This window comes from Macrotis lagotis, chromosome 2, assembly GCF_037893015.1.
Source record: "Macrotis lagotis isolate mMagLag1 chromosome 2, bilby.v1.9.chrom.fasta, whole genome shotgun sequence".
Classification (NCBI taxonomy): domain Eukaryota; kingdom Metazoa; phylum Chordata; class Mammalia; order Peramelemorphia; family Peramelidae; genus Macrotis; species Macrotis lagotis.
This window is the reverse complement of record NC_133659.1, coordinates 131,461,337-131,475,724: the sequence shown is the minus strand read 5'-3', so window position 1 is coordinate 131,475,724 and position 14,388 is coordinate 131,461,337. Positions and strand designations below refer to the sequence as shown.

At 38.0% G+C, this 14,388-nt stretch overlaps 1 protein-coding gene across 4 annotated transcripts in view; it reads left to right on the top strand.

Moving 5' to 3' along the window:
* LIN9 (lin-9 DREAM MuvB core complex component) overlaps positions 1-14,388 on the top strand; it is an 81,742-nt gene that overhangs the window by 43,964 nt on the left and 23,390 nt on the right. For all 4 annotated transcript variants that reach the window (XM_074222821.1, XM_074222820.1, XM_074222819.1 and 1 more), the window contains 2 exons: positions 1,470-1,595; positions 10,504-10,661. In XM_074222821.1, the coding sequence (XP_074078922.1) occupies positions 1,470-1,595; positions 10,504-10,661 (284 nt within the window). The remainder of the gene's footprint in view (positions 1-1,469; positions 1,596-10,503; positions 10,662-14,388) is intronic.

The window sequence follows — 14,388 nt, the reverse complement described above, 5'->3', positions numbered from 1 at the left end:
ACTTTGCAGTTAAACCTAAATATACTTGTTTCTCTACCTCACATGCTATTCCTCATCTCCTGCCTTTGTGCCTCTTCAAAGCTCTCTCTCATATCAAAAATGTATCTGGGGCCACTAGATGGCATAGTGGATAGAGCACTGATCCTAGAATCAGTAGGATCTGAGTTCAAAAGTGACCTCAGACACTTAATAATTACCTAGCTGTGTGAACTTGGACGAGTCACCTAACCCCACTGCCTAGCAACAAAACAAAATAAGAAGAATCCCCCTCCTGGAATCCATTGTTTCTGTCAAAGCTTAACTTAAGCACCATATCCTTTATGAGGCTTTTCCTGATTTTCTCAACTTATAATGCTCTCCCCTCCCCCCCTCAAAATTATTTTATTTATATCATTATTTTTTATTATATTTAGACAGTTACATGTTATTCCTCTAATAAAATGTAATCTCTTCAAAGTCAGGAACTGTTGTTTTTTTGTTTGTTTCCCCAGGGTCTAGCACAGTGTCTCATACATAGTAGGTGTATACTTGTTATATAGGTAGATATTTGTTGATTAATTGGTGTTAATTGTGGGTTTTGAAGTTGACTCTCCGCACATCTAGGGAGGAAGTTGACTCTCCTCACATCTCCTCACATTGACATCATAACTTAACTAAGACTTGATCCTTAAATCAAGAAAATATGTGCTTTCTGCAGGGGCACACATTAAGGATATTTCTAGTTAATTTTAAATTAGTGGTATGGTCTGTCTGGGAGAGGCAGCTAGATGGCTTAGTGCATAGAGCACTGGACCTGGAGTCAAAGACCTGAAGTCAAGAATACCTGAATTCAAATTCCACCTTACATGCTTGCTAGTTGTGTAACCCTAGGCAAATCACTTTTGCCTTAATCCACTGGAGAACTGGCAAATCACTCCATTATCTTTGCCTAGAAAACCCCATGGACAGATGTTCCACCGGGTCATGAAGAACAGAAAATGACTGAATGACAGAAAAACAATAACAACCTGATCTGTCATGATATTTCCTTTGCAGATAATGATCCCTTCGCATCTTTTAAGTTTAACACAATAAGTGTCAATAAATAATATATCTTGCCAAAAAATAAGTAATATATCTTAAGCAATAACATTTTGAGTAATTTATTTAGACACTTTTTTAGCCACGTGATGCTGGTAAGTCACTTAACCTCAGCCTCACTTTCTTCATCTGACAAATGAGAATAATAATAGCAACCTCTCATGGTTGTGAGGATACAATGAATTATTTGTAAAACTTAAGGCACTGTGTCGTGCTAGCTATTGTTATTAATACATAGTAGCTTAGCAATAACAGTTATTTTCATAATGGAAAGTTTAGCATTTAACCAAAAGAGTAATCATAGGAAGTTAGTGTGCATTATTTTTATTCATTTTAAGAATACGATCAATTAATTGAAAATTGCTAAAATGTCACCTTTGTTTTAACAGACCACTATTTGAAGGAGATAATGACTTCTGTGTCTGTCTGAAAGAGTCTTTTCCTAATCTGAAGACCCGAAAATTAACAAGAGTGGAATGGGGAAAAATTAGACGACTGATGGGAAAACCACGGAGGTAAAAATATAGTTTTGTTTTTTTTGTTTAGTTTTAAATGGATTAGTTATTATTATAATTATAAATGTCATAATCCATACCATACCATTAACTTTGGGATTACATTTATATGTTAAATATATTTTATTAACCTTAGTTTAAAAGTTGCAAGTATCATTTTGAGATTCCTCTGACAAAAGGTTATAATGATATGATGCTGCCTATTACTATTTTCCCTGCAGTTCTTTATCTTTTGAATAGGCTTTTTAGGCTTTCCCTCAAATGACTTTTTTTATTTTACTTTAGTAAATACTGAAATGTGAACCTGGGTAATACTTGAGAATTAATTCATATAAAATGACTTAACTCTTTTATGGAACAATTTTTTTTAAAGTAGGGATATTTTATTCTAATTTTACTGAGAAATTCTAGAGTTTTTAGAAACTTTAATACTTATTATTCTATTGTATTATCCATAATAGAGTTATTCTATTAAATAGAAATTTCTCCATTTTACTAGTAGGAAAACTGGAAAGTCTATTAAGTCTGATTTGGCTAATTAAGATGAAATTTGAATTTCCTAATTTATATATCAGAAGTATATATATATATATATATCAGAAGCATATCTATGTATCAAAAAATATATGTATATTTATATATAAATTTTATTACACTTTATGAAGAGTTGTTAGTATTTTATTATTTTTTGTCTTTAAAAATATTTGGTGTGTAAACTTAGCATTTTTGACACTGGGTTGATTTTTGTCTGTTTTGTAGTGTCATTAAACTTAGCTTTGTGACCTTGGGCATACAAGTCACTTAGCTCTATTGCCTTGTAAAAAATAAAAAAAAACAGAAAAGATTAGGTAGGACAAATGACCAATGATCTTGGCATTTTCAAAGATTTATTAACCACAACATTTTTTTTACCCTGACACTTTCTACTCTTACATTCATACACATAATAGTCACTTGTCATTTGAGGTGACCAAACCCTGAGGAAGCAGATTTCATTAATAGGCACCAGAAATTTCCTTAGGCAATATTTCTCTTGCACTGTCCCTTGTCCTCATATCTTATATGACAATCTTACAACTCTTAAACCTTTCCTCTAAATTACTTATTTACTCACTTTTTGTAATTCTTCCTATTAGGTGGACTGTGCAATCCAAACCCCCACCACCACCCCTCCTGTTTCTTTTCCATCCCTAGCTCTTTGGTATATAAAAGATTGACCTTTTAAGACTTCTAAATGCCACCTCCCTCAATTTGCACCCCCCCATCTATCAGTCTCCCCTCCCTTTTCTTTCCCCCTTCTTCCTTCTCTCCATTTTATTAGTCCCTCCTTCCTTTCCCCATCCCCCCTTTTTCCCCTCCTAATGCCTGAAGGGTAAGATAAATTTCTAAATCCAAATCTGATAAGAGTAAGATTCAAGCAATTATCACCCCCTCCCTTTCCCTCTACTATAATAGGTCTTTTGCATCACATTACCCCATTCTGCCTTCTTCCTCCTGTCTCATTTCATTTCCTATTTTTATTTTTTAATGTCTATTTTTTTATTCATTCCATCAAAATAAACTTATGTCCATACTTTCAGCTTAAGTATACTCTCTAATAGAGTTAAAATTCTTAAAAGTTATAAGAATCTTTCTCTCATGTAGGATGTGACCAATTTAATCTCATTGAATGGCAGTCTTTTTCTTATCCTGTTTTCCTTTTTATGAATCTCTTGAGTCTCCTGTTTGAAGATTGAATTTTCTATTCAACTTTGGTCTTTTCATTAGGAAAGTTTGAAAGTCTCCTATTTTATTAAATGTCCATCTTTTCCCCTGAAAGGGTATGCTCAATATTTCTGGGTAGTTGATCCTTGATTTTATTCCAAGCTCCTTTACCCTCTTGAATATCATATTCCAGGCCCTTTGAACCTTAAATGTTGATCCAACCAGGTCCTGTGTAATCCTGACTGTGGCTCCTTGGTATTTGAATTGCTTCTTTCTGGCCACCTGCAGAATTTTCTCCTTGATCTGATAATTCTGAAATCTGGATACAATATTCTGACTATACCTTGTGAGACTTTATTGGCATTTTCATTTTAGAGTCATTTTCGGGAGGTGATAGACTAGATTCTTTCAATGACCATTCTGCCCTCTGGTTCAAGGATATCAAGGCAGTTTTCCGTGATGATTTCTTAAAAGCTGTTGTCCAGGCTATTTTTTTGTTGTTGTTGTTTTATGTGTTGCCTAGACTTGACAAAATCAAGGAAAAGATGTTATTAAGTCAGATTAAATTTAAAAGTTTTTTTTTTTGTTTTTTAGAAAGCCCAGGCTATTTTTTTTGAACAGGGATTATTGGTAGTCTGATAATTCTTAAATCATCTCTCCTGGATCTCTTTGAAAAAAAAGATTGTTGAAAGCTATCTTTGCTTATAGTTGGAAAAATAAATAAATAAATAAAAATTTTAAGAAGATATTGAATTTCTCATACATTTCTTTTCCTAGGTTTTCTATTTGATTTTTAAAATTCCTTCTGAGCTCTTTGAATGGAGACCAATTCATATTCTCCTGCAATTTCACAATTAATACTTTTTCTTTCATCTTCTTTTGAGATGATGTTTTGTCCATCCTTATCTACCAGGTAACTTTCTTTTTTTTCCCACTAGTATTTTTTTTAAATAAAAGATTTTATTTTGAATTTTACAATTTTTCCCCTAATCTTGCTTCCCTCCCCTCCACACCCCACAGAAGGCAGTCTGTTAGTCTTTACGTTGTTTACCAGTTGGCTGTCTATAGATAGACCTTGCTTTTCTCTGATCTTTCTTAACTCATTTTGAGTTTTATTACTGGTCACTATCTCAAGGTTCTTTGCCTGGGGAAGGGGACAGCTCACAGTCCTTTGGTGTTAGAAACCCTTGAATCCTGTTCACTGTCCTGGAGCCATCAACTTTGGGAGCTCCAAGAGGTTGCTCACTGGCTGATCTGTTTGGAGTGCCAGTGGCTTGTTCTCTGGACCATCTGGATTAGGAATGCCAGCTGCCCACTCCCTAGGCTGAACATGTTGGGAACATCTGGGACTTGCTTTTTCTGCCATCTGTGCTGCAACACCAGTAGCTTGCTCACTAAGTTAGGCCTTCTGGGTTGAGAATGCTAGAGGCTTGCCATTTGTACTGGGCCATCCAGTCCATTGTACAGACTAAATAGTGGTCCTGAATGAGGATCTGGGGCACCTACATTGGAGTTCTCCCGGGTGGTCTTCTGTGCTGTTGACAAGCCTGAACTCCAAGGACCTTTGCTAGAGATCTCTCCCACATCTGAGGGCCTCACCCCTCCACTCCTGGATTGGTTTTCTGTTCCCTACCCTGGGAACACTCACACCTTCCCCTGGGAACACTCACACCCTCCCCACCACCCCCAGACAGATCTTGCTAGAATATGCTCCATCCTCTTCTTTTATGGCTTCTGTTCTTCCAAAATTCATTTAGAGATTTGATTAATATTGTTTCTGAGGAGAAACCCAGGAGATCTTAAGAAAGTTCCTGGCTTCTCTCTACCTGACTCTGACTATACCTTGTGAGACTTTATTCAAAAAAATTTCATCTCTCTTTGTAGAAACATTTACAGATTAGAGGGAACATCTCTACTCAATTTAACAGGTTCCAGGAAAAATATTCAAAACTCTTTATCAAAATTCTACCTGGCTCTACCCAATTTGAATAATTATTTTAGGGGTTACTCTTTTATAGCACTTTGCTTTCTAACTTTGCACATTCAATGACATTTATTCACACTTTTTCTAATTCTCATCCATTAGAATTCCCTTAGTTACTATAAATCATTTTACTACTTTGTTACCTTGCTTTATTTAATTTTTTTAAAAATGTCTTTCTTTTCATTTATCCTCTATTCACTTCTATCTTCCATTCACTTTTTTGGGGGGGGTCATTTTTTATTCAAAACTATGCAAAATTGAGTACTGGATAGTATTTTAATTGTAAGTAACACCTATACAAAATGCCACGTGAATATATCATTGAAATTTACTGGTATGCTTTCATGTACCTTAAAAATTGTCATACTGTGCTCATTTTGCCTTAATAGGAACTAAATAGCTAAGGCTAATTTTACTAGATAATTGTAACAATAGGATGCAAGTTTTTTTGGGAATCCAATTTCTACCAGTTTTCAAAAAAAAGTATAAAATGCACTAAGAAACAAAGAAAAGTTACCATCACCAAGTTTTAAGATAAGAACTCTTTTTTTACAAACTATTTTGGAATTATAGAATAACCCAGAAAAATAGAATTAGAAATTTCTTGACACATTAATAAATAAAGTAGCAAAATAATATATACATTTGTTAGCCAACATAAAACACAAGGAAAAATAATAGATAAAACCCAAGAGAAGTGATACAAACATTTTGGACTTCATGTAAAAAATTTCTTCTGTTTTTTTTGGTTTATTTTATATTATTACAATAATCTTGTTATAAGAATAAACATACCCCCCCCCCCCCAAGAAGATGAGAAACTTCAAGAATAGTGAGTGAGGAAAAAAAAATGTTTAGTCTTTGTTAGATTCCAATGGCTCTCTGTCTCTGGGGTGAGTTGCCTTCTTTATCATAAGTCCACCAGAGAAGTTGATTCAATATTTTTCCCACAGATGCTATTACTAACTGTATTTCTCTCAACTCTATTCCTCCCCACTCTCATTTATTCTCTTCTCTATCGCCTTTCATCCTGTCCCTGTCCAAAAGTGTATTGTATCTGACTTGTATCTGTATCTGACCCACAATCTTGCCTCTCTTCTAGCACCTATTCCCCCCCTTCCCTCCCTCTATTCCCCCTTATCTCATCCCTTTCTTCTCAGTTTTCTCTAGGGTAAGATAGATTTCCTATACCCTATAAAGTGTGTATGTTATTTCCTCTCTGAGCCATTTCTGATCAGAATGAAGGCTTACTCATTCCCCCTTACCTTCCCCCATACCTCTCCATTGTCAAAGATTTTTCTGAACTCTTATGTGAAATATCTTAGCCCCCTTCTTCCTCTCCTTTCTCTTCCTCCCAGTACTTTCTTTTATCACCCATTGACTCCATCTTTTTACTATATTATACCATTATGTTTCTCTCCTTCCGGTGTCCTGTTTATATATATATATACACACACACACAACTTCTAACAGCTCTCATAAATGTGAAAGTTCATATGAGTTATCAATATCTTCTTCCCAAGCAGTAATACAAACAGTTCAACATCATTAAGTTCCTCATAGTTAGTCCTTCTCATTTACCCTCTCTAAGGTTCACCAGAGTCCTGTACTTGAAGCTCAAACTTCCTGTTCAGCTCTGGTTGTTTCAATAGGAAAGTTTGCAAGTCCCCTGTTTCATTGAAAGTCCATCTTTTCCCCTGAAAGAGGATGGTCAGTTTTGCTGGGTAGTTGCTTTTTGGTAGTAAACCAAGATCTTTTGCCTTCCAGAATATCATACTCCAATCCCTATGAGCCCTTAATGTAGATAGATGCTGCCAGATCCTGTGTAATCCTAACTGTAGAACCACAGTAGTTGAATTGTTTGTTTCTGGCAGCTTTTAGTATTTTCTCTTTGACTTGGGAGTTTGGGGATTTGGCTATAATATTCCTGGAAGTTTTTCTTTTGGTATCTCTTTCAGGAGGTGACTGGTGAATTCCCTCAATTTTTATTTTACCCTCTGCTTCTAGGATCTCAGGGCAATTTTGCTGTATTGTTTCTTGAAAAATGAAGTCTAGGGCGGCTAGGTGGTGTAGTGGATAAAGCACCGGCCCTGGAGTTAGGAGTACCTGGGTTCAAATCTGGTCTCAGACACTTAATAATTACCTAGCTGTGTGGCCTTGGGCAAGCCACTTAACCCCTGTTTGACTTGCAAAAACCTAAAAAAAAAAACCAAACAAAATGAAATCTAGGCTTTTTTCCTGGTCATGACTTTCAGATAGCCCAATAAGATTTAAATTATTTCTCCTGGATCTATTTTCAAGGTCAATTGTTTTTCCAATGAGATGTTTCACATTTTCTTCTAATTTTTGACCTTTTTGGAAGAGTTTTATTTCTTCCTGATTTCTTGCAAAGTCATCACCTTCCATTAGTTCCATTCTGCATTTGATGGAGTTATTTTCTTCAGAGAGCTTTTTTATCTCCTTTTCTAGCTGGCCAATTCTGGCTTTTAAGGCATTCTTTTCCTCATTTGCCTTTTGCTTTGCTTTTTCCATTTTACCTAAACTGGTTTTTAACATTATTTTCTTCAGTATTTTTTTGTATTTCTTTCACCAAGTTGTTGATTTGGTTTTCATGATTTATCTGCATTTCTCCTCCCAATTTTTCCTCCACCTCCCTTAATTGCTTTTCAAAGTCTTTTTTTTTTTTTGAGTTCATCCATAGCCTGAGCCTATTTTCTATTTCTCTTAGAGGCTTTGGATGCAGAAGCTTCGAATTTGTCGTCTTCTGAATCTTCCATGAGACCAAAGTAATTTTCTAAGGTCAGATTCTTCATTTTCTGTTGTTTGCTCATTTCCTTAGCCTAAGACCAACTTACAGCACTTCCAAGGCTTTGGGGATTTTTTTGGGACACTCCACTGGGACCTTTATTCCTCCAAAGTCTTATGCTCTCTTGCTTTTTCTTTGATATATAGATGTTCACAGGTGCTCCCCACTGCCCTGGAGCTGTGAGGAGGGGCCCTGCTCGGCTATCTTTGTATGGAAGCCCAAACTGCCTGGATCTGAGTGTGGGCAAACAGCAGAGTCCTGCCCAGGGAGAGCAGAGAGACCTCTGCAATCTCCCCTGACCCCTTACCATCTGTGGGCTGTGCTCTGGGGGGTACAGGCTGGCTTCCCCATTTCCTGCTGCAGGTCCTCACCACAGGGCCGCTCTGAGTCTGGGGCTCCTCACTGCCCACTCACTCTGATGCAGCAGTTCTCTCACCGCCCCTTCAAGCTGTTCTGGGTGATCCCTGGGCTTTGCTGCAGCTGAGGCTTTTTTCCAACCCCTGTTCCAGGTGAAACACAACCTTTTCCGCAAAACTTCTAGGTTATCTTGGACTGGGAAATTGTTTCATTTAGTCTTTCTGTGGGTTCTGCCCCTCTAAATTTTGCCTAAAGTCATAATTTGACGACTTTTGGAGTTTTGTGGGGAAGGAGTTTCTGGGAAATGCTGCCTTCATGCTGCCATCTTGGTTCCATCCATATTCACTTCTGTATACCAGTTTCTTTTTCTTTTTATCCTTCATCCTACTTGTCTAGGCTCAAATGACATAGCATTTTTTTATTAATACTTCTTTTAATTCCTTCTCTCTGATATATTCAAACTCAGAACAAATTACTATTACAATAAATATTTCAAAAATATTGGCAATTAAGAATGAAAATCAGATCAAGAAAAAACATAAAAAGGAAAGCAAACAATTATAATTGTAAACAAATAGAGGCCAGGTACTTTGGTCTTAATGTCAGAGGTGATTGCATAGAGCAATATCCACTCATCTTCCTTTTCTCATTTTCTCTCAGATACTTTTCTTTCTCTCTCCTTCTTCTTCTGTTGCCTTCTCTTTCTGTCATTCTTTCTCTTTTTTGCAAGGCAAATGGGGTTAAGTGGCTTGCCCAAGGCCACACAGCTAGGTCATTATTAAGTGTCAGAGGCCAGATTTGATCTCAGGTCCTACTGACTCCAGGGCTGGTGCTCTATCCACTTCACCACCTAGCCACCCTCCCCCCCCAATCATTCTTTCTGAAATGCTTTGAAGTAATAATATTATGGAATAATGAATGAATGAATGAATGAATGAATGAAAATATTATGGAATAAATTAGGTGACTCTGTGGATAGACCTGGAATCAGGAAGCCCAACCTTGAATATGTATTAGCTGTATGACCCTGTGCAAGTCACTTAACCTCTGTTTGCTTCAGTTTTCTCATCTGTAAAATGGACATCAAATCCCCAGGATTGTTGTGAGGGTTAAATGTACTAAAGTCTATAAAGTACTTTGCAAATTTTTAATTTCCATACAAATGTATTATTAATATAAGGTTAATATCACAGTATATTATACTGCTTCCATATTAGTTACATGGTCAGCCCTCCTCCTTCTTTATGTCCACTGTTATCTTTATCAGTTTCTGTTATACCACTTTGTAGCATCATTAGGGCACCATATTTCCTCTCTAGTAGATTCTTATGAATGTGAAGTTGAATCATTTGTCTGCCCATTACTGATAGTAAGGCTCATTGTTTTTTTGTGTTCATCCAAGTATTTGAGCATAGGAGGCAGCCAGACTTTAGAAATAAAGTTATATAAATGTTTTGACTTTTATTTCAGGTTGAATATTTCAGGCTTTGAAATATGATGAATCTTTCATTTAATTCTAGTAGTATGATTAAAGTTTATTTGTTACTCCTGGCTCCTGAGAGATATATCACAAATGTTTGAAAAGAAAATTGAAGTAGGCATTTTGGACTGTATCTAAGTTCTAGATCTAACTTAAGCAAATGGTCTTGGGCAAATCAATTTTCTGCTTCAGATTATCTTAAAAAAAATAGATAATTCCCATGCCTGTTTATTATTGGACATGGAATGATAACAATTATTTGGTTTTTTTTTATTTATCTTTTGGCAAGGCAATGGGATTAAATTACTTGGCCAAGGTCACACAGCTAGGTAATTACCAAGTGTCGGAGGTCAGATTTGATCTCAGGTCCTACTGACTCCAGGGCCAATGCTCTATCCACTGCACCACCTAACCTCCCCTGAATGATACTATTTTTAAAGACATTGAAAGTTCCCCTTAAATATAAAAGATCATGAATGGAGTTGAATAAGGGGCCCTAGTAAGAGAATAGTTTGGAAGACAGAATTTATATTAAATAAGCAGGATTCAATTTAGCTAATTTAATGATGTGTCCTAGGTGTTCTTCTGCATTTTTTGAAGAGGAAAGAGCAGCATTAAAACAGAAACGGCAAAAAATTCGACTCCTACAACAGAGGAAAGTTGCAGATGTTTCCCAGTTCAAAGATCTTCCAGATGAGATTCCTCTCCCCTTGGTCATTGGGACAAAGGTCACAGGTAAGAGAAGACAGACACACCAAACTCCCAGCGAGGGGGTTATCTGAAAATGTGTCAGGAAGAACTGATCTGACCAACTATTTACAAATTAGAAACTAAAGCACACAAACTTAGCAATTATATTGAAGACAGACTGCTTCTTTATGTTTTTTGTTCATGGTTTTTTATCAAGAAAAAAATTATATACAATTATATTTAATCCATTTCTCCTTGGAAGTAAAAAATGCAAATTTTGATAGACTGAACCCATGGGAAATAGGGGATTAGATTCCCACAAACACCAAGAACTTAATCTTTCACTAGAAATTTCTGAAAATACACTTTTCTACCTACACTTCTTTATAATAAAATATAATTCTGATAGTATGCACTTTTCCTAACAGTTATCAAGAAATAACTCATAAAATGCAGTACACAAAATAAAATTGGTAACATGGAAGACATTTTTCACTAGTAATTCTGTGATTTTTTTTGCTAACATCTCAGTTAAAAAAATCAATTTCAGACTTCATTTTTTTTAAGGTTCTAATTTTTTTTATTTAATATTTATTCTCATTTTGTACAATCAATGTTATTTTTACATTAGTAAAATATTCTTGTTTAAGAGTAAACGAGATACCCCCTCCCCCCATATAGACTTGCTTCAGCGATAAAGGGGACAGAAAAAAAAATTAAAATTAAAAAAATAATAGTAATAATTGTAGGTATGGCCAGGTGGCGCAATGGATGGAGCACCAGCCCTGTAGCCACGAGCACCCGAGCCCACATCCGGACCCGTACACCCAACAATCACCCAGCTGTGTGATATGCAAGCCACCCGAACCCCACTGCCCTGCAGAAACCAAAAGAAAAGGAAAAAAAAGACCCAAAATAAAATAAAATAGTGATAATAGTAGGGGTGGCTAGGTGGTGGACAGAGCATTGGCCCTTGAGCCAGGAGCACCCGGGTCCCAATCCAGCCTTAGACACCCAAGGATCACCCCACTATGTGGCCCCAGGCAGGCCACCCAGCCCCATTTGCCCTGCACCCCCCCCCCAAAATAATAATAATATTAAAAAATGTGCTTCAGTCTTTGTTCTAACACCAACAACTCTGTTGTACGTGGATCACATTCTTTATGATTAGTCCATGGCAAAAGTTACTTCCATATTTTTCCAGCGTTGCCATTGCTGATCCCAACTCCCTCCTTTGGTATTTCTCCACTACCATGTACTATATTTTCTCTCTCCTTTCACTCTGACTCTGCTGTAGCATAGCTGAGTGGCGCAGCAGACAGATCCCTGGTCCTGGAGCCAAGAAGCCCTGAGCCCCCATACCACCCCTTAGGCCCAGAATCCACCTGGCCCTGTGGTCCTGGGCAGGCCTTCCAATCCCAGCCCCTTGCAAGAAGTAAAAAAGAAAATGTGTTATATCTGACCACTCTCCCCTCCATGGTCCATCCTCTCCTCCATCACTCACATCCCCACCCCTTCCCCCTGCTCCCCCCTCCTTCTTACTCCAAATGTCTATACCCCATTGAGTATATATGCTGTTTCCTCTCCTAGCCATCTCTGATGAGAGCAAAGGTTCCCTCATTCCCCCTTGCCTCCCCCCCCCCCCATAGCATTGCAACAGCTCATTATAACAAAGAAAAGTCTTATTATATGAAATATCTTGGCCTATTCCCCTTTCCTCCTTCTCCCACTACATTTCCCTTTTTTTCTATTGACTCCATTTTTATACCATATTTTATCTTCGAATTCAGCTTTCTCCTGTGCTTCAACTATAAAAGCTCCCTCTACCTGCTCTATTAACTGAGAAGGTTCATATGAGTATTATCAGTGTCATTTTTCTATACAGGAATACATGCAGTTCATCATCATTAAGTCCCTCATATTTTCGCCTTCTTCTCCAATCTCTATGCTTCACCCGAGTCCTGTATCTGGAGATCAAACCTTCTGTTCAGCTCTGGCCATTCCAAAAGGAACCTTTGAAATTCCCCTGGTTCATTGAAAGTCCATCTTTTTTCCTGGAAGAGGACATTCAGCCTTGCTGGGTAGTTCATTCTTGTCTGCATTCTTAGCTCTTTTGCCTTCCGGTATATTGTATTCCAAGCCCTACAAGCTTCCAATGTAGTTGCTGCTAAGTCCTGTGTGATCCTGACTGCAGCTCCACGGTATTTGAATTGTGTCCTTCTGGCTGCTTGTAATATTTTCTCCTTGACTTGGGAGTTCTGGAACTTGGCTATAATATTCCTAGGGGTTGGTTTTTTGGGATCTCTTTCTCGGGGGGATTGTTGGATTCTCTCCATTTCTATTTTGCCCTCTGCTTCTAGGATATCAGGGCAATTTTCCTGTAGTAATTCTTTGAAAATGATGTCAAGGCTCTTTTCCTGATCATGACTTTCAGGTATTCCAATAATTTTTAAATTATCCTTCCTAAGTCTGTTTTCCATATCAATTGTTTTTTCAATGAGATATTTCACATTTTCTTCTAATTTTTCATTTTTTTGGTTTTGAAGTATTGATTCCTGATTTCTGGCAAATTCATCAATCTCCCTGAATTCTATTCTTTGTCTGAAGGATTTGTTCTCCTCAGAGAGTTTTCTCATCTCTTTTTCCATCTGGCCAATTTTGCTTTTTAAAGCATTCTTCTCCTCAATAACTTTTTGAACTGTTTTATCCATTTGACCTAAGCTGGTTTTTAGCATGCTATTTTCTTCAGCATTTTTTTGGATTTCCTTGACTAAGCTGCTGGCTTCATTTTCATGTTTTTCCTGCATCTCTCTCCTTTCTTTTCCCAGTTTTTCTTCCAACTCCCTCATTTGATTTTAAAAGTCTTTTTTGAGCTCTGTCATAGCCTGAGCCCAATTTCTGTTTTTTCTTAGAATCTTTAGATGCAGGAGCTTGTGCTTCCTCATCTTCAGACTGAGTATTTTGATCCTTCTTGGGCTCATTTGCAAAATATTTCTCAATTGTGTTCCTCTTTTTTCTCTGCTTGCTCATTTTTCCCAGCCTGCGCCTGTTTTGGGGTGCTTCCTGATCTTTTGGGACACTCCCACAAGGGTCTCAGTGTGTGAAGCTCTGTCCTCCCTCCTGGTCTGTGAATGACCATAAGCGCCCCCCTCTGCCACGTGGCTGAGGTGGGGGGCCCCTGCTGTTCTATGGGGGGCCTAGACTTCGATCAGGATCTGAATGTGGTCAGAGCCCCAGAGTCCTGTTCCAGGGGCAGAGGACAGAGCTGGGCAGTGTCTCTCTCTTCACTCCCCTCCCTTAGCTCAATGGGCTCATGCCCTGGGGGCTCCTGCTTATAGACTCCGCCTGCTTCTGTTTCCAGATCTGGGCTGCAGAAAGACCAAGCTGCTGGCTGTGTGCCCTGAGGGCTGGGCTTCACATGCTCACTGTGGCAGAGATCCCCCGCTGTTCCCCCACTTTGTGCCTGGTGCTCCCCGGGGTGTAGGTCAGGAGACTCCCCGGCTGCTGTGAGCCACGGCTCCCAGTGCCCTGGGGCTGCCTCCAGGAGGCTGAAGTTCTTTTGCTCTGGCGGGCCACCCCCTCTGGCTGGCCGCCCCTCCAACCCTGGGGAGCAGAGCCTTTCTGCTCTTTTCCAGGTTACCTTGAGTAGGAGAACTGCCGCACTGGGTCGCTCTGTGGGTTCTGTCTTTCTAAAGTTTAGTTAGAGTCCTTGGTTTATGAGTTTTATCAGAGAGCTCCTAAGACTTGATCCTTTATTGTTGCCATCTTGGCT